Source organism: Diachasmimorpha longicaudata, chromosome 2 (genome assembly GCF_034640455.1).
Source record: "Diachasmimorpha longicaudata isolate KC_UGA_2023 chromosome 2, iyDiaLong2, whole genome shotgun sequence".
Classification (NCBI taxonomy): domain Eukaryota; kingdom Metazoa; phylum Arthropoda; class Insecta; order Hymenoptera; family Braconidae; genus Diachasmimorpha; species Diachasmimorpha longicaudata.
This window is the reverse complement of record NC_087226.1, coordinates 6,024,400-6,047,793: the sequence shown is the minus strand read 5'-3', so window position 1 is coordinate 6,047,793 and position 23,394 is coordinate 6,024,400. Positions and strand designations below refer to the sequence as shown.

Below are 23,394 nucleotides of genomic sequence, written 5' to 3'. Positions count from 1 at the left end.
TTCCTGAATGTTCACTGAAAAAGTGCGTAACTGTTTCAGGCACTGAACAGTCACGTAATTTTTAAACAATTTTTCTTTCCATGTACCAACACATCTCAGGGACTGACAGTAATCTCTATGAAGATGCTCTTCTCTTTTAACATTTTTTAATTTCGGTTCATTTCGTTTCACTGAGGGGGCCTCACCCCCTCTCCCTCCACCCAATCATCATAAGTCTTTGTAACGAAAAAAAAATTATGGCATTGGGAGGATGGTATCGGATTGTGAGTCGTGTGAAGTTCGCAGCACTCCTCACGATCCTCCATCAACCGTCCTCATACCATAAATTTACTACCACGCTTATTGAAGAGCGAGGGGGGCTGGTTAAATCATATTATGAGACTACGTTTTATCTGAAATCACTGAGCTGCAAAAATAATATTTTATCTCTTATGTGACCGGTGCTCGATGACTCGAATGAATACGACGCTGACCAGCAAGTGAATCGTTGAAAGACAGCTTTGTTTTGTTGAAACAATCGTATTAGCAGGGCACCGCGGTTATGTGTATACAACGCACATGTATGCATACACTCATTGGAAAAATATAACAGTACATATACTATTAAATACACGAAAAGCCACTGATCGAATGGCAGCATCCAGCACACAACTGCATTGATATGTACATGACTTCCTGTTCCCTCGTTGGCCACTTGACGTAGACATAAGGGATTCTCCCGTGACGCGCCTAGTTGGGGTTATATGAAGATGAAAGAGCGCCGCCCTCTCGGTACTGTTGATCGTAAAGGGGAGCCAATGACACTGCGTGAGATCAGCATATCGTTAACTAGCGTGATATCAAAAATTCAATTTTTTAACTGGACCACACACAATTTTAATTGTTATAATTATTGGCGATGGGAACCATGATGTTTATCGGATATTTTTACATTATCCAATCAACAGTCCAAGCAATGATATATGCAATAAACGTAGGATATTGTCGCAAGTATAAATTTAGCAATTCCGTTGTTCACGTCACAGTTATTTAGTGTCGGTGTATAGTTTTCTTGGACAATAAAAGAAAACAGGTAATCGTCTGTACAGAATGAGTACCTAGACCACCGTACACTTTGAGCTTGCCGGAGCAAATTCTCGAACGCGTAATCCTTACTTATATTCAGCCACATAGGCCGCACAGCAATCTCAATGTGAAGTTCTCCATTGGATGAAGAAATAGAAAAATTTTCAAACTGGTAATACGCGGACCGGAGCGCGTGACGATTACAGGCGGTGCTGGTCGCTTATAAGATTCATTGTATCTTAAAAGTCAATCCCCCTCCTCCCCGCCAATACAATATTACATATATATGTATGTATGGGTGTATATATAAATATATATGTGTGCATGACAGGAGAATGCGGTGACGGGCCGTTTGTCGATCGAATTCACATTGTGCGCGAGCCGACCGGGAACGGGCATTACCTGGATGTAGAAGAATTGTCGTTTTGACGTTATGTAGAAACTTTTTCATGTTTGCAGTCACTTAAATGTTTTATTTAATCAAATGAAAAAATTTATTTGAGAATTTTTTCCTCACTCAAGGTAAAGGATTTCATTGTGTTGAATGAGGGGAAGGAGAGATGTTGCTGATGATAATCCTCCCACCGGTCTATAAAAGTGGATCTTGAGTCATCGTTTCCGGTTTTTATATTCTAAAATTAGGGGAAAACAAAGATACGACGATTAAATTTCATTCTAGTGTAGAGATATTTTATCATTACATAAATTCAAATAATTGTGCTAGTAAAGTTGAAGTACCAGCGTACCTGTAGGGAAAAATTTACCGACTCAACTCTGAAATTTTCTCGACTGTTTGCATTAAAATTATTGCCCCGGAAGTGTAATAGTATACTGTGTTATGAAGACCGGAAGCAGAAGTCTGTGAGTAGTATAAATATGTCCCGCAGTTACGCCAAAAAATCCTAAATTTACCAGAAAAATCTCCGATGCCGGTACTGATATTTCTCAAGTTTCTCCCAACGAACCTATTTCACCGCAATCGACCCAAATTTTTCCAGCAATTAACGTGCGTGTGGGTGTGTCCTCTCCAGATTTTCCCAAGACATTTCTCGTCAATGGCAATTGAATAATCAACTCCGCATTACGAATAGGCATGAGTGCAGAGTCAGACACTACCTATTATGTTTAATGATGCGTATCTGCGAAGTTGCATTAATTAGTAATCAATAGCTATGTATCATAGTTTCGTTACTAGGCCACACTTGTGTATACAATTACTTGCGCTTGTATAACATATTTGTGAGGATAAAAATTGCAATGTTATGAGTGAGTTACCTGGTTCAGCGACCCTGATAGACGTTCCACAACAGAGTGTTAATGATCATTGAAAAAAAAATTGTACGTAACTAGCAGTGATGCGCCCAAACATGAAGGATGTCTTTCTATCGGAGTAACAATAATTCCAGGGGAGTGATATTTATATATGGTGGCATCGCACTCGGAGATAGTGAGTTTATTTATGGGGTTAAATGAAGAAACCCAGCGAGATGCCGCGATACCCGCGTCTCAGTACAAATAGGTTGCCGTGCAGGTTCCCATCGAGAGCCAACTCCTGGCATGTACCAGTTGTCATAAACTAACACGCCCTGGCGTATTCATCGCCCCCTACTCCCATATGTATTTTTTAAACTTCATAAGCTTCTCATCTCATGTCGGACAACGCCGGATATTCTATACTGAAATAAATAGATTTTTATTAACTAATAATTTATTCTGTTTTTCATTTTTTTTCTTTTTCCTATCGCAGATGATGGCAGTCACGGCGGCAATGGCCAGGATGGTGAGTTCACTTACACCTGTACTCGTAATTTAATTGATCATGCAATACGTCAAGCGAACTTTGTACTCGTTAATCAGTTGTATATATATTGTCCTCTGGGAGGAAAGTATGCGAAGAAGTCAATGCATAATCGAGGAAGTTGGCGCATCATTAATAATAAGGACTCACGTTGTGCCTGAGCAATCCTTATCAAATGTCCCAATGTCCTATAATGCAATATCCTATTAGTACCTGTTGCTCTTGTGTAAGCCACTGTTTTACTGCTACGAAGTGCGCGAACCTTGGAATATTCTCGAGTTGGATTTATCGTATTGGGAATTTCGAGGAATTCAGGATTAATTAGATTTTATTCCGGAGACCATTTTAATAGTTTCGCGACTTTCAAAGGATATAGTAATCGCTCCTAAAACTTGATAAAAAAATCTATTCCCTCTGCATTATCGAGTAGATCCGATTATTGCGTTGGATCGACTCCTCCGCCTAAAATAAATTATCTTAATAATAACGAATATAGCAAAATTGGAAAATGTTGTCGTGCTCAGGGCTCATAATTTCAACTCGATAGCATTCGTACACTGGGGAAAAATATTTTTGCCAAATATCCTTTACTCAAACGAACTATTTATTTTTTAATGCTGCATTTGTTGATAAAATAAATGTTCTCGTTAAGTAAATGACACGTGGTCATTGTTGTTCTTACCGTGGAATACGAGGCTAGAACAATGCTCACTTCCCCTAGATGATCAGTACCTCCACATACCCTGTATTCAGAACTTGGCAGTGTCTGGAAATGAAATATATGTCAGGTCAATTGAACACCATATTGTAGTGCGTATATACTACTTCCCTTGCGAACTAGATCAACAAGTGCATTCCTGGTGCAAAAGTGACTGTTATAATCCCTACTTAAAAGACAAAAGCAGAAAGTGAAATTGAATTTTATTCATACTCAATGTTGCACACGACGAAGAGTCTCCCATGAACTTAGGGGGCACACATGGAGTTAATGTACATCATCTTACAAATACTTCATACTGTGTTGTATACAAACACGGCTGTACGTAGGCCATCAGTGTTGGCGGGATTCACTCGCGTGTCTTGGCTTGCGTTCAGAGTGAGGTAATTTATGCCGATGAATTACATGCCAGAAACGTACAGTAGGTGGTGTGAAAAAAAAGTTTAAAACGAGGGAGAAAGAGAGGAAATTGATAAAAACGAGAAAGATTCACGTTTATCGTAAGGTTTAAAGGGCAAAAGTTGGATTGTGAAACAAGGTGTTGGACGCGTCTGCTCCTCTTGTAGTGCCTCTTCGGGCATTCAATATTCAACAGTTATTTACATTTGCAAATTGTTTACGTCAGGTCATGATGAAATCTGTCAGAGTTTCGTTTATCGTCCAGTCTCTAACTGCCTCCTCCCCGTCTGCTCAAGCCAGCGCCTCGGGGGGGCTGCTATATACATATATGCTACTTGTTTCTTTCCCACACGCGTATATTCCTTCGCTCGGTCTTTTCCACACGCACAAAATTATGCTACACATGTGATATTAATCCTTGCAGTTGGGTAGCTCTTGAATGATTCTGTAATGGAAATTTTATTAGACGAAATAGATGTAGGAAACTGTCCTTTATTAATAATTATCTAAAAGGTCTGCACCATTTTTGACATTTGGCGCAGAAAAATATGAACCTCTTGAATGTTTCAAAAATCGTTGGAAGAATCTTCTAAATATCCCCGAAAGAGACTCTTGAATATGTTTTTAGTGAATCAAAAATCGAATAATCTGTCACAGTTTTCTGAAAAATATTGCAAAGATCCAAATCTTTCTACCGAAAATATCAGGAACCCAATTGTTTTTCAACCTATCATGCGAGGAACTTGTTCATTGGTGGCCATTTTTTTTTAAAACATCAACCGATCCAGAAGAGTCAGTGAAGATGTACTAATGGGAAGAAGATTGATACGAGAAAAAATGTCACGGAGCTGTGATTCGATATGCGATTGAAATTTCCATGCAATTTGATTCGCATCAGAATTACCGATATCGACTCAGTATGATAACCACGGGAGATTATATACTGCATGCATACGCATCCGGAGATGATTGTGAATCATTGGAGACAGCGAGTCTTTCATTACTATAAAATAATCGTTGATAATTTACCTACAAGTGTTCGTTTTTAATAAAAAAACAGTGATGAAAATAATGAAGCTCTCGCCATTACTGGGTAATGATGTGAAGCTGTGACGCGGAAGCCTTCGTAAGCTTAGATTTACGATCGATTGAATTGATTAAGCGATAAGTTCGGTTATGTCGTAGGAAGAAAATCGTCCCGATTGGTGTGAGGACACGAAATGATGGCGGGACACTTTGAAGAAACAAGATGCGTCACGGTGTGCTACGTGACGCGGCGATTGAATTTCTCGCTCGCGGTACCATGGCGCATATGGTTGTAGCCAGCAAAGTGATGCTGGTCTATGTAGGTTGACCAAGGGTGTGGCATTCTCTTGCTGGCAAGGGTATTATTCCAAACCGACACATATCTATCAGCCACCAACAAAATTGTTGAGGACTTGTTTGAACAAAAAATATTCATATTTTTCTACTCAGTTGATAAACTGACAATTCAACAAACTAAAAATTGGTTGAATTATCAACCTGATTTGACTGATGAGGACAGAAATTACACAACATCAACCCGATTGTTTCTTTACCCAAAAAATCTATCCGGTTTTATTTTAAGATGTGAATTGGTGCACGAAAATAATCTTTGCATTCTACCAATTATTCTAAATTAATTTCAATTAAGGAATATGGATAAAGAATATAATCAATAGTGAATGAAGACGCAAATCATATTGCAAGTAACACTATAAAATATGGTACAATAATTTTCTTTATTTCAAAAAGATATATAAATTGTAATGATCAGATAGACCGGACTAATTAGCTTCAAATATATATCGCAAATACAATAATCCACCGTTTTGAATGAACGTATGCTGGTTACATCCAGCGCACTATGATATTTGTATGTATGACCCGTCAATCAGCTATCAACGCCTCACACTCGGCTTCCAACCAATCAACATGCCGCAAAGGCTTGTACGTTGTCGGTTACATTTGCTAATAGTTCTCGACGTATAGAGTCTCTTCGATGGTTTACTTTGTTGACTGTGGTGGGAAAAAACAAGATGGTCGTTGAGCCTGAGATTTGTCAGACCTGGCTACCAATTTAAAATTTATCTCCCGCAAACTTGTTGCTGTATCAATTCGCTAGAGACTGGGTGGATTTCTCTACACGTCCTTGGTAGCCCATTAAGTCGCGAGAAACCGTTACGAAATCGATCTTGATAACGGCTTGAGAGTCACATGTGGATAAGTGCCAGAAGAGTATGACAAGCGACCGCGTGCACTTTTACATTGAGAAAAACGAATGTTTGTGGGGTCTGAATAAAAATCAGCAAAATTAATAACAAAATTGCCATTATTCCTTTCATAATTTCGTTTATCCAATCGATAATTATATTTTCCACCAAAAGTTGGTGATAGACCGAAATTACCGATTGTAATTTGTGGCAGATATTATTTTTTGACAGATAAAAAAATTATGAAATGATTGAACGTTGTGATCGTCGAAAATTTATTAAACTATCGTGTTGCCTATCGGGCGCTCAAATTTAATAATAAATATTCCACGAATATTTTTTATTTACCAGGAATCGACTCATTATAAAAATATCCAGTCACGTTATCAATAAATTCTTTCTATTTCGAAATCTTAGCAATAACGTGTACGCAAGAATAATAGTTGTAATGATTAATAACAACTGACATTAAAATCGAAACGAATAAAAGACAAACAAGTGAAAGAAAGCCCTCGCCGGACACCACAGATATCAGATCGGATGCTATTCTCTATCACATATTATCAGGATATTCTAAAATAGAATGTGTGATGATGGAATCAATTATATAATCATTGCAAAGTTCATAGTTTTTTGCGCTGTCAGTGAAGCTCATCTATGCGCATTTGAAATGGAAAACATGACCTGTTGCTGATAACAGATCATACAACACGTTCAGAGAAAGTAGTCCCTGAATTTGATTTTATCAGGATTTATTAACAACCGCTGTCAAATGTGTCAGATCACGAAATAAATTTAGATTAGGTTATTGTGGAATTAACGCACAGGATAATTACTCAGCAAAAATATCCGAGTATGAAAGATTAGTTGAGATGTTAAGACGCCTGTCCATCTTACATTCAGGCGAATTTTTATTTTATCTGGGCATTTCTGGGTATTTGAAAATAAATCTGCAAAATATCTATATAACTCAGACATTCTCTCGTGTCTCGTGGCCCGTATTTATTGGGATACTAACGGAAAATAAAATATTCCACAGGTTCACGGGGTCAACTCCCAAGAGATATTTGATGCTCTAATGAATACGTCTTGTAAAAAATAATTAGGAGGCACTCAATATGTAAAACATGATAATTAATTACGTGACTCCACCATGTGAGGTTCGTTGAACAAGCGATAGAGCATGACGCCATCAAGCTAACTCGTCTAGGTAGAACGATGTCTAACTTTTCTTAGTCTGTTTTGTCTGTCTGGTGATGGTCCAATACACCAAGTAGTCTACCATGATCATCACTATTCATCAGGAACGATAAAGTAATGCTAGTAACGACAGTGGTAAGAGAATCCCCCTGTCTAGCTGAACAGAAGAAATACCACGAGACATTTAGCCAAATAATGAATCCATCTCTGTTATGCGTTTACGCTTCAACTGATTGCAAACTGGTTTTTTGTGTGATCATCCAACCGTTCGATTAATGGACGCGCGTGATAACCGATGTGATTCTGCCATGCAGTTGCATGCTGGCATATACCATATAGTGTTGCCGATTCAGTGTTTAGCAGATTATTAGTCACCATCAATGGATATATGGACACGTGTTCTGAGGACGTGTCAAAATACTTTTTTGCAATTACTACCATTAGTGCTGTCTAAGAGATCCAGATGAGACTGCGCTTTGGAGAGATGGTCCCGCTGGAAAAGACAAGTAGGAATTACCAATTGGAGCATGGCTGGGCCAGGCTTGGTCCTGGTGTCAATGCTTGGCAATTCGTAGGGAACTGTGGAAATTTTTGCGACTGTTTTGATTTGCGAAATTTCTCACGTTCTTCTATAATGAGACAACTCCTCTAGACTGAAGTCTCTTGTGGGCTTCGTGGTCACCGCAATATAAAATGGCAAAACTAAATTCGAGATCAAACAAAAAACCGGAAATGACGGATATGTGAAGTCATGACCGGAAGAGGCGAGACGATCTCCTCACAGAGTTAAGTCTCGTCTGAGCACCGTGGAGAGTGTTAAATATTTCTTGCTGACATCGTGTCCTGCACATTCCCGTGAAAGGCCCAATTTTTTTCATGCAAAACCAATAAACTCCTCACAGAGAAGGGCATAGAAAATCGATATAATGCTAGTCAATCGATCATTTAATTCTTCGGTAGTCGAGAGCATGAGAAAAAAAGGAGAGCCCAGGAATACTTGCGGGAGAATCAGATACAGATGATACGATGGATCACCTTTCGACCTGCCAACGCCTCAGGTGGGCTGTATAGACGTGCCGGAAGAAAGTGCGTATGTCAGCGATATGTTCCTCGGAGTATGGATGAAAGGTAGCGTCCCCATGAAATTGTGCTTGTTATATGACATTCGATCAGATAAATCTCACTGGTAGTACGAAGCGAAGAACTTTATAATCCAATAGGTATATGAGTATGGGTAGTATACACCCATTATGGTGTGTCTTCAGGTGCCTAGGAATTTTATCAGCGGTGAAGTGTCTGACAAGTTGATTTTTCAACTCTTTCAAGAGAGAACAAACGAAAAATATATTGATTATTTCCAACGATGAGATGAATATCGTTTCACCAGATTGTTTTCGGCTGACTATGAATTGTCAATGATCGATAAATTATCGAGTGCATTCTCCAGTCTCTCTATGGCCCATCAACTGCAACCACGACTAATGCCAACTGAATGAGTCAATGGAAAAATAGAAAAGAGCATAGTTGCAGGTACATGACAAGTACAGGATGTACGAAAAGGTATAGTGGGGAAGGGAGTGGAGGGCATTGGAAGAAGCACAAGACGAAGGAGAAGAAGAAGAAGAAGCACAGTTGGAGGAACGCGAACGGACGTAGACAGACGGGCAGGGGCAAACATAAATTAAGATGGGGGACTGATTATGAGGCCAGTGGGGGCAGGCTATCATTACTCCAAGCCATCGTGACCGGTCGACCTGCGCCGCTGCCGCCGCCGCAACCGCCACAACCGCCGCAACCGCTGATACACACCGTCCAAACTCTTCTTTTGCTTTTGCCATTCTTTGTAATATTTCCTCTAGTGCTGGTGCTCTCCATTCTTGAGATCTCGTTCGACTCCACAAGCCACTCTACGCCGTGTCTCGTGCCCCGGTAATTCTGGAGTGGCAAACTGCAAATTATTAATCTCTACTCATTGCTTTACATAGCTCAACCAGCATAAAACAAGAATTTTTCAAATGCAAAAGATCTACTTCGTCGTTTCTCGGGTTTTTTCAAAATGTAAATTCTTAGATGATCCTCTTTTATCATCTATTCCTACTTCCTACTCTCTTCTTATTAATAATCAAACAAATATGAAGGAGGGAACATTATGCAATTTGAAATGTTCGTCGGATAAATTTTATTTATTGATTTTTTAATTTTCCGTCAATATCCTCTGATATTATTTGGATAATTATCTTTCATCGTTACGAACTTTTCAAACATTTTTTCTGCTTTGCGGGCTGCAAAAAAATTATCACAACTTGTTTACAAGTTGGTCCGTCTCTGGTGTCCGTTTTCTTATCAAGAAAATTTTCATTCCACTTTCAATAGATATCATATTAACTATCCTGTTTATTCACTCGACGTTCACTTTTACTGCACAGTATTGGTATAAAATTTGTACGTACTTGATGTTGTTTTTCAAATCTGCACCTGCACAGCAGAGGCCGGCATACAAAGTACCATATACGTCATCTATGATAGATCGATGAGCATTTAGCATACGTCTGGAAGAAGGCGTGGTGAAAGCAAAATTTTATTTTACCTCGGTAAAGTGTTTTGTCCCTGATTTCCGTAAAATTCTATTACCAGAGTTTTCCATATTCTCCTGGGTTATTTATTCGGGTGGGATTTGTTGTAATTAATTGAGCTGAAAAAATTGTTTCATAAACACTAAATTGAAGTAATGAAAAGGGGCAATTGTGAAATGAAAGTCCGACCGCGGCCAGTGAGTAGTCATGCTGACCTTTCACCCTCCACACAGAGGAAATTCAATCCTTCATTTCAGTATCTGCTACTGGTGTACTGCCAACTAGTTGAAAAAAATTTACAAGACAATACACATTGGGTGATTATTGGTGGTTTTTCGTGCTGCTGGAGATTACATCGACAGAGTGCTATGTACAATATTATATGTATATATGCAGGCAGTGGGATCTGAATGTTCGTGAAACTATCAGCAAACTAGAAAAATATTCCACTTGCACGACATTTATAAAAGAGAGTATATGCAGTTAGAGTGTCGGAATTTTTTTTCTAAAGAAATGCATACAACCGCCCACGACTCTATCGCCTCGAGTCTGGATAAAATGAACCAAGCCAGCAGCAATCAACTAATGGCAGATATAAATGAAAGTCATACTTTGGTAATCCACAACTACTCAATTTAATCGATAAATTTATAAGATACGAAAACTGAATGAAGTGTTATTGTTTTTTCTTTCAAATGTTCGGGAATATTCATCCGGAAATTAATAAAAGGGCGACTTGCAACTGGGGATAAATCACTGTCACAGATGCACCGAGAGAAAAATTCTTTAATAATTACGTACCTGTTCCATGATCTACCAGTCAAAACAATATCTAGTAAAAATGACGGAACAGTTACGCATTTTTTTACTAAACATTCTAGAGTTTTTCCTGATAGTTCACTGTAGAAGTGCGTAACTGTTCCGAATTTTTTAGCGAATATTGCTTTGACTAGTAGATTATGGAACAGGTGCGTATTTTTTAAAAATAAAAAAAAATTCTCTACATGTGTTCAATATTTATTAATTGTTCAGATTATTTTCCAGACTCATTATTTTTTGGAAAATGACGAAAGTTGGAGTGGGAAGTTGGAAAGAAATTGAAACACTATATTTTTTTATTTCTTCATAGCGCGAAACATTGAGAAAATGTATTTTCTAATTATATTTTTTTCATTATTCAAATCCTAATCTATCGCTTTATTATCATAATCAGAAATCGTCCTTTTTGCAATGGCATATGAAAAAGATACGTATAATCTCGAACGTCGAGGCAATATTATCCTTACTCCTAGGCTTAAGGTTATCCCTGACAAAATAAATTACTGGCGAAAAAAGGAAACGAGGAATTTTTTCATAGTGGAAAGGAGGATCCTGCCGTTGGTTACGCTCTTGATAATCGATAAACTCATTCCATTGAAAATACGTCTACAATAAGCTTGTGGTCAAACTCCCGTATGGAGTATTAACATATGTGTACCGGTTGATTTACTGTATAGTTAGAAGTCGACGACGGAGAGTTATTGCTGCGATACCCCTCTTTTCCCTCTCCATTAATACGGATTTCTTAGGCGTCGCGTGCGCGTGTCCTCCATCTCCTTCATAATCCTTTTATCTTCTTTGGCTTCTCACCACGCACGAGGCCCGGAGGTCCAAAAGACGGCATTTGCATATACTCTCCTTGGGATAAGAGCTCCATAATATACCAGTGTCGAGTGTATTTTTTATTGGGTGTAAGTGTGCCTATAAACACACTTTCAATTTTTTCAAGAGCTGGAGTAGTACTGTTAGCATTTTTTGAAAATAGAGTAATATTTGCAATTGAGTTTCTCACTAATTTAAACCAACAAGCATCTGCAGTTTCGCATTTTTCAATTTTTTTCAACATATCTTTCTCATAAATTGATACCATACATTATTGATAAAATGGCCAATCAATTCCATGGCATCTAAACAATAAATTTATCAGAAAATCGATTGCATAAAATCTAAAATCTCTAGAAACTTCTCATTAATTTTGGAAGCTGTTACTTGAATAATTTCTAGTACTGTATAGATCGGAAAATTTCGTGTCAGCGAACGATCGTTAAAAATTTCCGGATTCTTCGCTTGAAATTTTACGAGTAAATTTCTAAGAGTGCGCAGGCACGCTTCTACCGCGGGTCGATTGATCGCAACAATTAATAGCAACCGAGTTAACTGGTAAACAGGAAGTGTACATGTCTGTGTAAAAGAGGAAGACGGTGAAATGGGCGCTAGGTAAAGGCGGGTTCTCATTGGCGCGAACGCGTGGATACTGCTTAGAGACAACGGCCGTCGTTGCTTAGATAAATTACGATGCCTGGTCCTTCAGGGGTTACTTGTTACGAGTTACGATGCGTCTCTTTCTGCTGCAATTTTATAGACTTTTTCCCCAGCACATACATGTGTAGGTGTAACTATCAAGTGTATCGATATGTGTATGTGCTGTAGTGGTATATGCCCAGGAGAGCCCGGGTGAAAGAATCGGTTTGTAGCGTCACGCGAGCACCAGGATTGGAGCATGAGGCATTAGTAACCTGTTTGTTTCTTCGATAAAACGAGCTATATCATTTTTTCATTTGCTAAATTTATAGACAAGCCAGATAGCCACCATATCATTTTTTTTTCTCCTCTCGTCTTGATTATCTTTAATGAAATTATTTCAAGTCATTATTGTATTCAGTATCCCATGCAGTCGTACACTTTTTCCCCCTCATCTGATTGAACCCATTCCCACTGGGAGATCTTAGTCAAGAGCTCTATGCAGAGCGAGCAGAAAAGTTTACATCTCGATTGAAATTTATAACAACCTCGATTGATAATAAAATGTTGGTGGTGATGAATATATAAATAAATAAAGATATCCGTAGCTCAACGATATTAGTGGAAATTTATTGAAATTTAAGGCGAAGTTTAGTCACTCGATTCATGGTAATGTTTACGGTGGAGTAATTGAAAGGTTTAATTGAAAAGGCCGCGAGGGAGGATCACAAGGAGCGCAGCAAGGGGGTCGCTACAGGGAGAGAAAAATTACTCAAACAGTATTCGGTGAACATTACGAACTTTTTCAGTTAATTTTCAGGAAAAAGTCCAGGAGGTTTCAGAAAAAATATGGAACGTTCAGTGAAAAAACCGCAACTGTTCCATAATTTTTAAACAATTTTTCTCTCCGTGTGCACGTTCGATACATTTTCTTGCACATTCTAGACTTTTTCCGAAAAAATCATTGGAAAATTGAGTAACTGCTCCGTAATTTTTACCGAATATGTTTTTGACTGACAAATTACGGAACAGGCATGTAATTTTTAAAGAATTATTCTCTCCCTATAGATTCATAAAGATTACAATTTTGTTGGGAATTTATGGTATAGCGTCAATATTAGAAGGGAAAATTTTTTATAAGAATTATCATTGGTCGCTATAATCACCACATGCTTATATTTAAGGCGTGAGATTCAAATGAGACGCGCGGGGCACGCAATCCATCTCGTTCACTTCGATCGAACGGTAGGGTAATTTTTACCTGACATTCTGATCTGATTGACACACACGTACCGCAATTTCAGTCAATATTTTCATTTGAAAAGTCAAATCTATGACAGTCTCCGGTAAAAAGTATGTCAAGGCTCATTGGGCATTATGTGGCTAATGTGTCTTTTTATAGTTGAAACAGATAACTTCCGGTAACGAAATCGTCTGAATCTCCCGATGCTTCGGAAACAATTGTAAAAAAATTGGTAGTTTATTTTTTTTTTCTGTTCGTTTTTCAATGTCGATTGCTGATTGCAAAGACCCCCGAGCTTCAGGAACACCCGACCGGACGTAGATAATGGACGGGCCAGCCGCAGAATGTAGGAGGGATGAAAAATACAATACAGAAGCCCACGAAAGTCCTTTGTGGTTTCCCAATGACAGGTCGTCGTCATACCGCATTCAAACTGATATTTTGGCAGTCTCCTGATACAACATTCACCTTTCAATTGACTAATCGGACGATGTTTGTTTTTTATATGTACTCCCAGTTATTGTTACTCTTTACTCTATTTTATTTTTCAATTTCTGAGAGTCACAGATATTTGAGCATTATTACATCGCAGAACGATGTATTTAGTCAAATCAGTGGAAAATTGCGGCATTACTATGTTTACTCTACTAGAAATAATGGTACCTCCAGTGAAACTGGCCGTTGATGCATCCAGTCTAGCCAAAAAAAAAAAGTGCAATAGTATGAGTATTTTGCAATGGTTTGCTGCATGTGCAGATATATCTTGATGCACTATATGTGCATTGGCACGAGAATCACGAGTTTGTCATCACTCAGAGTCATCATCCATTCACTTTATTGAGCTGTTGTCATTGAAACACACGGAAATGACGGATGAATTGTCAAATGGAATAAAATAATAACGCGAAATGTGGTCTTTATAGAAATTGACTGGTGAGTCTGAGAAAGATAAATCGTAACATTTCTGTCAAACAATTTTCCAAGTATCTATAAAGATAGAGGATGGGGAACTTGTTTGAACAGGGCGTGACGTTTCTTGGAGTTTGAGTTTCAACTAACGTGAATTGCACGCCGATTTTTACAGTCTTCCGTTATTGTCACAGCTTACAGCGGGACTCGTAAACATAATTAGAGGGATTTTATTGTTTTCTCGATCATCCTCTTGTCCTTCATTTTTTCTGACTCTTCTGCAGAATATATTATTTGCAGCAATTTTTCGTGAGTTTTCCTGCGTTTGTTCACTATTTCTAAAAATAATTGAGTATCACATTTACATGTACTTTTCAAATTTTTTTTTCTTAGTTTAAACTGATGTAGCAAGTAGTAATGTAATGTAGTTACATTTGCTCGTTTACATTTTCCTCTTATGGCGTAATTCTATTTAGATTTGTAAATTACAGTCTTTTCGATATTTACATATAAATTTGGTATATTTTTCATCAGCAACATCTGCAGATTTTTTAGTGCCACAAAGTCGCGTGCGATATACATATACTTTGAAGGAGAGCGCCTGGAATTCAAAAATACTCAGAAAAAAATTTTGATTGAAAGAATTTTTGTCGGATTAAAAAGTCTTATGGGTCGGTTGTATGATCGGTACAAAGTCTTATTCATGAATCTTATATCACACAGTGTCTATGGTGGATATTTTCTATATCCACATGTTTGAAAACAGTATGTCTGATACTTGAATGATACGTATCTCGATTAAACTGCACATGAGTGAGTCGGAGGGAAAATAAGGGAGTATATAGGAGAGAACACAGGCGGATGGGAAAGAGAAAAGACCAAGAGGAACATCGACGAGGTAATCATTTTACGACCTCCCGTATAATCTGCCTCCGCGTGGTGGTATATAATAAACGATAAACAGACCGTTCTAGCCGCTTGACGATATAGCCCAGGTAAAACTGTGATGTCCATGCAATGAGAGAATATCAATGATATTTTACATGGCTCAGTGGCCTGTCCAATATACAAATTTTCAGCGAGCACTATACTTCAACATCCTCACGCAATAAATTATATAAAATTAGATGATGATTATTTGATTATAGCCCACAAACAATTATTTATCCGCAGAATTATGTTATTTACAAGTATTGTACGTCCTGACTTTATCCTAAGCTGAATTTCTGGAAGTTATTGATACTAAGCCGAAGCTGTAAAAAATGTAGGAAAAACTGTGGATATTGAGGGAATAGCCCCAGGATAAATATGTCGAAGGCCGGTTCTCTCATCTGCGGTCACTGCCAGCGGCAGGTTATGCTTGGTCTGTTGGTAATTTAAAGATGCCACGCAGTCTGACGATGGGAACCATGTCTCTCCATTCCCTCTTGAGTACTTTTCTGAGCATTTAGACTCCAATAGCATCGATACAATATTGTTTTAATTCCATGGAAAGAAAGCAATAAGACATAAACTTGTAGATTTTATTATGTAATGGAAATTAAATTCCAAGATGAAATATAAAATGGAGTTGTTCAAAGCGCACCGTCAATGTTAAGTATTAAAATTGCCCTCGGGAATATTCTAGTATCAATTTGAGTTTATAAAGAATAAATTAATCATATTTATCGGGCCACTTTATTCGGTTCGTTGAATGAACCGGGTAACTGATGTAACTGCTGCATTTTAAAAGTCATTGAAACTTGAAAATAAAGAATACGTGGGAGCAGTGAGCATGTGATAGTTAACGTGGCACTAAGTAATGTTCTAATGCTTTCTTCGTCATCCATAAATTGCATTTATAGAAATGTTATCAGTGGGATTTTTTTTCGCGTCTTTTTTCAAAGTTTTTCCTTGATTTGGGGGAAAACAATTTTTTGCGTAATTTTAGGGAGTTAAGGGGGATTAAATGACACCGCTGAAGACTTGGAGATGTTATTATCGGTCAAATGGAGCATTCAATACACTGCTGACAGTGTCATATGCAGAAGAGACCAATGGAAGCCATATGCTACACGCCACGTGCCCGATGCATCGTGTTCAAAGTACCGTTTGTGGTTCATAAAACCTCAATGTCCCCACAACGATCGTTCACTTCAATGATATTTATCTGTAGCGCACAGCGCAATATTAGCATAAACGGTTTATTTAACCCGAGTACCTGTGTGGATTTGTATATGTACATTGATTATCGGACGTTTATTATAGATTGGCGATATGTATAGATACATTGGCACTTGAGACGTGGAATATCGGGATGCATTTTGCGCGCTCCGCTGATTTTCTGCTACCTCTTAATCGTTTCCCGTATTTTTTTCCTCTATTTGTTTTAGTGTTGTTTTTTTACTCCCTTGTATATCGTCGTGACTCATTCACTGGGTGTCTTGTTTTATTGTCTCGTAACAGACTACTCGAACTGTCGAGAGGTATTCAAAGGTGTAGCATGTGATTGCACTCAAGAAAATAGTGTAAATAAATTTAAACAATTGAAAAATCAGTGAGTAGAGTATGCTATTAATTTCCTCATATGCATAAGAATTTTACAGGGAGGGACTTTATACTGGTTTTCTGCTGCTCGATAACGAGAAGTATATATTATAGGCGGGGTCAGCAAACGCACTAACAGCCGATCCATTGCGCCATTGATGAAAATTATTGCAAATTTTCCCACAAGTTTTGCGAATTATTTTGTGTTTCAAGTGGAAAATGAAATTATTTGGATATTTTGGGAAATGGTGGAGATTGGAAATCGGTGGCGTTGATAGATATTTTTTTGGAAACTAAAAAACTTCAGGAAAAATTGAAATTGGACGGATTATTTCGTCTTTTTAGGATATCACTTGAATATGATCACGTAACCAAGTTTTTGCTCCGTTGATTGACATTTAATTAAAAATAATACGAGCCAGTCGGCTAGAAAATTAAGTAATAAGTGCACTTGAATTCTCAATGTTCGTTAATTTGATTCAATTTAATGTGAAGTAGTTCAGGATATTTCTCATATAGATTCATAATTCAGGATAATTGGATTTTGCGTACTAGATTACCCCTGATAATTCAGTGACATCTAGAATTTTTTAATCAATCGCGGAAATTGAATGCCACAACCAAATTAATTTTTTGTTCATTTAAAAACAGGTGAACTGTTTAACTGAACTTTCAAAGGATTTAACACATTTCAATATCGTCAGGACCTGGATTTAAATAATTTTCCAATCACAAAATTCGTTAAAAAACCCTCGTAATGACTGATCGCAAAATATTTGAAGATTTTCAACTTCAAATTCAAGGATTAATTTTCCAAGAGCGTAAAACGAAATTCGAATTCCCCTCAACTGTCTGGCATTTGGCCAGTTCACCCTACTCCAAACTTTAGGGAAAGTATCAGGTGCTATCAGTGAAGTGAGTAGCAAGGAAAACGAGACCGATGCGGAACACCTCCTGCAAGTGATGTGCTGTAGAGGCAGATGTTCACGGTAGCGATCGAGGTGAGAGCACTGTGGGCGTCCTTGCCCGCAGCGGATTATTCACATTGACCTTACCTCAGTAGCCGATTGATCCTCCACTAAACTCACATGACTCATTGCCCTTTTTTACTTTATTTATCCTCAACACATTGACCGAGTTGTGGTTCTCTTTGAGAAACCACTTCATCAGCTGTTCCCCGAAACTCGTTGGTCGAGGTTAGTACACCTCGATATTATTATTATCATTTTTTGCCGGGCAGGTGTATTAACAACCTGGAGGATTGGTTACCCCAGGTCATGGTGCCCTAACACACTGAGGGCAAATCTTGGCTCGTACTAAGAAACCCATCTCCAAAAAGTCTCAATTAACAACAAATAAAGAAAACTATATCTTGAGCTGAGATAAAAAAAACTCGTCGATTATCGCGTCGGTCCAACAGTTTCCATCTCTCACATTCATATTGTGAGCAAGTGCAGAACATCGTATTCTCGAAATATTTTCGAGTCTGAGTTTCTCCATAAAATTAAAGACGCACTTCTCAAAAAATTATTTTTTTTCTCAGTCAACTCTTGAAGAAACGCCGATGCATCTCTCGTAGGCCCCTAATCAACTTGCTTTTTCGCCTTTCTCAATTGTGTATGTGGGCGCGCTCCAGTGGAATTCAGGTGCCAAAGTTAGTATAGTATAGAAACGGTAAAACACGCGATGGTGAAAGCGAATAATTGCATAATCAAATTCAATTAGCACGCACGAAGGTGTCCATGGTGCAGTCTTATAGAGTATAAATCTCTCGTGCACTTTTATGTACACCACGTTTGATGTGTACCATACAGCTTTAAGAATATTGTGAAAAAGAAGAGAAAAATAAATTGAAAAAATAAAATACGAAGGAGATCCTCACAGTTCAAGCAGAGGGCTTCGTGATCCGGTGGATTAAAATCACGCATCAGAGAGGCATTCCGCGGCTCAGCAACTGCTGCAGAGCAGCCCTCCCCCCCCTTTTTTTTCGTTACGCTGATTACGGAAATAATTGAGTTCATCGCAAGTGGCACTATAATAAAATGAAAAATTCAATGATTTGTATTTTGTGAATTTCAAGCGTCAATTAAGAAAATACGCGTGAAATTTGAGAAAAAAAAAATAATGAATGAAAATTCAGATGGTAATATTTGGCCATTAAATGAATCTTATTATTGCGTTTCCGGTATTATAATCTGTCTCAAGTTAAAAGACTCGCGGTATGCCGCGCCTACACATCAAGGCGGATGCGGCTCCTCTATCCGTTCTCGTTCTAGAATCCAGTTGGGACGTATGCACACATGCAGAGAGGATATTATATACCTTGGTAGCGGAGAGTAAACGTCCTAGGAGGTCTTATCAAGACGACCGATGTAAGAAATACCACTCCCGATAGCTCTAGGAAACTCTGGCCAAAATTACATCATCTCACCTCTTTTTTCCTCCCGAAGGAAACCTTCGTAATCGGTCAATCATTCGATTCTTTAATTCTGTGGAAATAATTTACAAATTCATCGAACATCCAAAGTCAAAGTTTCTTTGTAAAAATCATCCAGGAATTTTTACAAAGAAAAAGTAATGAATAATTGATAAATATCTAACCATTTGGCTCATACCTGACACCAGTTGCACACACAACTTCACATTTTGGTGAAATTTCCTCTCATCAGTCCAATAATTTTCAATCAAATCACCGTTTCAAACGTCGAAATATTTCTCGTGATAATACATGTCCCATAAGACTTGAATATCCTTATAATATACACAATAAGGCGTGAAACAAATAGCAATAGGAAGTTGAAACTTGATAGGATCATACGTCTGACCATATCATAGGCTGAAATTTCAGGTGGGCCGCATCGAATGAGCTCTTGAAGATGTGAAATTTTTTCAAACAACCTCGCATTGCTCAATACCTCACAAGCCATTTCTCCACCGCAACATTTATTTCCAAAAAATTTCATCTCTTGTTTCTTACCCCTCCCCCATTCCCATTTTCTGAATGTGGGTAACGGCTCATATTCATGATCCCTCTTCTTTGAGTTTAGTAGGAACTAAAGCAAAATGAAAGCGGGGAGTCGCACGCGTAACATGTAAATAAACCCGTGGCGTGGCTGGTACTGCTATTAGTGCCATTTCACGAGAGTAGAATGAAAGAAAGAAAAAGGGGGAAAAAAGGGGGAATTTAAAAAAAAAGCCATCATGGCAGAAATGAAATAGCGTATCCCTTGCATATACGGGCACTCGGAAAATGCATGCAGATCTGGCTTGTGGCATGAGCAAACTCTGGCATGTATAACAGTTGTACATATATTCACATGTATGCGAACTCGCATGGAGAGAACAGCAGCAACCACACTACACCATGAGATATACTCGTATTGGCCTCGGTCTAACGAGCTGTCCGTCGCAGTAAACTCGCATTCCACTCTCGCTTTGATAAGACCTCAAGTAAAGCATGCTTCCTCCCCGGATAAATACGTTTGACCTATATATTTTGTCTCTTAAAGTCGTGCAGAGAAATGACCGAGAGCGGAATTGCAAATGGAAATTGAAATTTTCACTTATTTGCGGGAGGGATTTTAATGTCGCCGAATCGAAGGTTGCACTGTCGCCAGTTTCACAGGTAATGAACACATTCTCTACCACTGTACCGACGAGTCATTAACATGCCGATGATTGGTATGTAATTTCAATTTTCTTCGACCACAGGACTATCGAGAAAACTCGATCTGTTAAGTGTGTCGCATCGGTTCGCACGAGTTTATCAATCTCGGTCAAGTTATTAATGAGCCTCCCCCTTTTCCGGCGGTATATCTCACTCTTTTGCACACTCAACTCGCAAATCCCTTATTTTCCGTCCTTTTCATATTATATACATAATTTTTTTTTATTGCTCTGGGTATTTCTCCAACTCTCCTGCCACTGCCCACTGGCTCAGCAACTTCAGAATAAATCTTCTGAATAACACGAGAATGGAGACAAATAGATCGGTTCACACGCTCGTAAGATATACCTCTGAATAATTATATCAGCTTAGATAACGAGAGGCGTAGTTGTAGAGACATGCAAAAATTATAATTCTTCAAGAAGTTTATTTTTTTCCTTATTCTGGGGGGGAAGTTATCACGGTTTCTCATTTACCGTTGTTCCACGAGCGCAAGTTCAAAGTGATATTGACAGATCAACCTCTGGTGGAATTAGCGAGCTGAATTATTATAATATAATCCCTGATAATTAAGTCACCAAGTGATAATATTAATTCGATTTTTTAAATTTATTTCCCAGCGTCTCATACAATGTCTGTAAAATCCCATAATAACTCTGCAATACTTTTGGTTCAATGATAAATTATTCGTATGAAATAAAGAAATTTATCCAACCGGAATAATAAATTTTCTTGATACAAGAAAATGATGTTATTGGATTGAAATAAATCCACTGAATGCTCTCGATACAATGTGAATGAAAATACAGATAAGAAAATAAAATGAATATTATACCAAAGCCAGAAGAAGATCCTGAGGACAGTGCTTCTCGGAAACACCTCTACTCTGTAATCGTTCCGTTGGATTGTATTTACCAGTATAGGAATCACTGTCGGCAAAGTAGAGTCAAGCACCTTTTTTTTTTTTCAACCTTCCTTATTTTTTTTTCTCTTCTTCTCTCCTGCCCTGGCTTCAGCCGCGAGCTCTGTACCGGTAATTTTCGTAAGTACACACTGAGAAGTCATCGGGCGTACTAACACTGACGCCGTTGGCTATATACATACCTTTCCTGGGTACCTCCAGATACTGCATACAGCTCCTATTCGTGCATTCGATGGAAAAAAAAGAGACCCTCAATAGTACTCGGGGTATTGGAAAGGAGGGAAATAAAATGAGCAACGAGACCTCAGAGACAATTATGCCTTGGACCAACTGGGTGTTGGAAATGATTTTTCAATCTCAACTGCAGTATTTTACAGCAGTGATCATTTACTGAGAAAAGTGTCGCAGATAAAAAAAGCCCAAGTGCATAGAAATAATATTTTTCTCATCGATCTTGTCCCAGGGATTTGTTCATCTTTTTCCACCTGTCTATTCTCTTTCTTCATCACCAAGTCGCTTTGATTTTCAACTGGCAATAAGTTGTAGTTGTACTCGGAGGTCGTTGAACAATAATACACTGATCAAAGAGACTCGGGAATACTCTCCTGTGACTCGTTTTGCAAATGCAAATATCATAATGAGAGGAGGCGTGAGTAGAGAGGCTGTGGTACTGACTGCTTCTGAGGAGAACATCATCATTAGACACGCTTCTACGGCGACGTAAAGCGCCTGAGTAAAGTGTTTCAGTAGCACCTAGTTAGTCCGGATTCAGCGTGGTAGGTGGTTACGTTCTGCCTCGTTGGAACTCTCGACTGCGTAAACCACTGTATTTTGGCTACCATACTCATAGTGATCTCCTTCATTCATATTCTCGCTTGAAACGATCAATTGCTGCTAATGACTAGCAATGCCAACGATATCCAATTTATAAATTCATGTCAATTTATTCAGTGGCTTTAACTGACTTTTCATCATTTATTCGTAATTCGTATTTTACTCTTTATCCATCAATTCAGGGTATTTCAGTGGTTATCGGATTTGTCCACTTAAATGTTAAAATATCACCGAAATGTTAAATCATTCGTAGCCAGTTTCAGTGGTGAACGAGCTTTATTTATAAGGAGATTGAATGCGAATTGCTGATTTAGATGAAACTAGTGATATATTTTTACTGCGGTATAACCTATCGAATATGGATTCGTCGAGTATATTTTTTATGTTTGACACTGTCATTGGTAATAAAATAGTCTTAAATCCGGGGGAATGGTATGTTATAATTGAAAAGAAACTGGGAGAACAGTTTTTTTGCATATTTTAAGTTTATTAGAAAAAATGCTGAAGTTGAGAATTCTTTCCAATTTGAAAAAATTGAATATCTTCAAAAGAGTGATGAAAGAAAAGTTTCTGACAGCTATCCATATTCTGTTGTTTCCCCCGGGCTATTTACTCGGTCCAACGTTAGATGTTTTTATAAGGTACACATTTTAACGGAAAGCAGGACGTTGTAATTTGTGCATTGATGATTATTTAATTGTTTCCCTTTCCATTAGAATCTCAACCTTAAAAACATCCAAGGTTTCACCGAGGAAATAGCCCAGGGGATAGCATAGAATATTTTTTAAATTAGTCTTTCAATTTTACCCGTCTAAAATCCCAGCCTGTACTATAGTGGAGCTAGAATCCCACAATTTCAACTTCTTGTCTCAATTTTATATCAATTTTATGACCAAAATTTAATCTGTAAATTGCACGGAAAAAATTACATAATGATTTACAATTATTGATGATAAAAAATTAATTACCGATCAACTGTTGAAATTCATTCAATGATGTCTTCCGCGTAGACGACTCGCAGCAGTT

At 38.1% G+C, this 23,394-nt stretch overlaps 1 protein-coding gene across 4 annotated transcripts in view; it reads left to right on the top strand.

Annotated features, from left to right (window-relative positions):
- LOC135172530 (paired box protein Pax-8) overlaps nt 1–23,394 on the top strand; it is an 85,880-nt gene that overhangs the window by 16,546 nt on the left and 45,940 nt on the right. For all 4 annotated transcript variants that reach the window (XM_064138579.1, XM_064138583.1, XM_064138578.1 and 1 more), the window contains exon 3: nt 2,813–2,845. In XM_064138579.1, the coding sequence (XP_063994649.1) occupies nt 2,813–2,845 (33 nt within the window). The remainder of the gene's footprint in view (nt 1–2,812; nt 2,846–23,394) is intronic.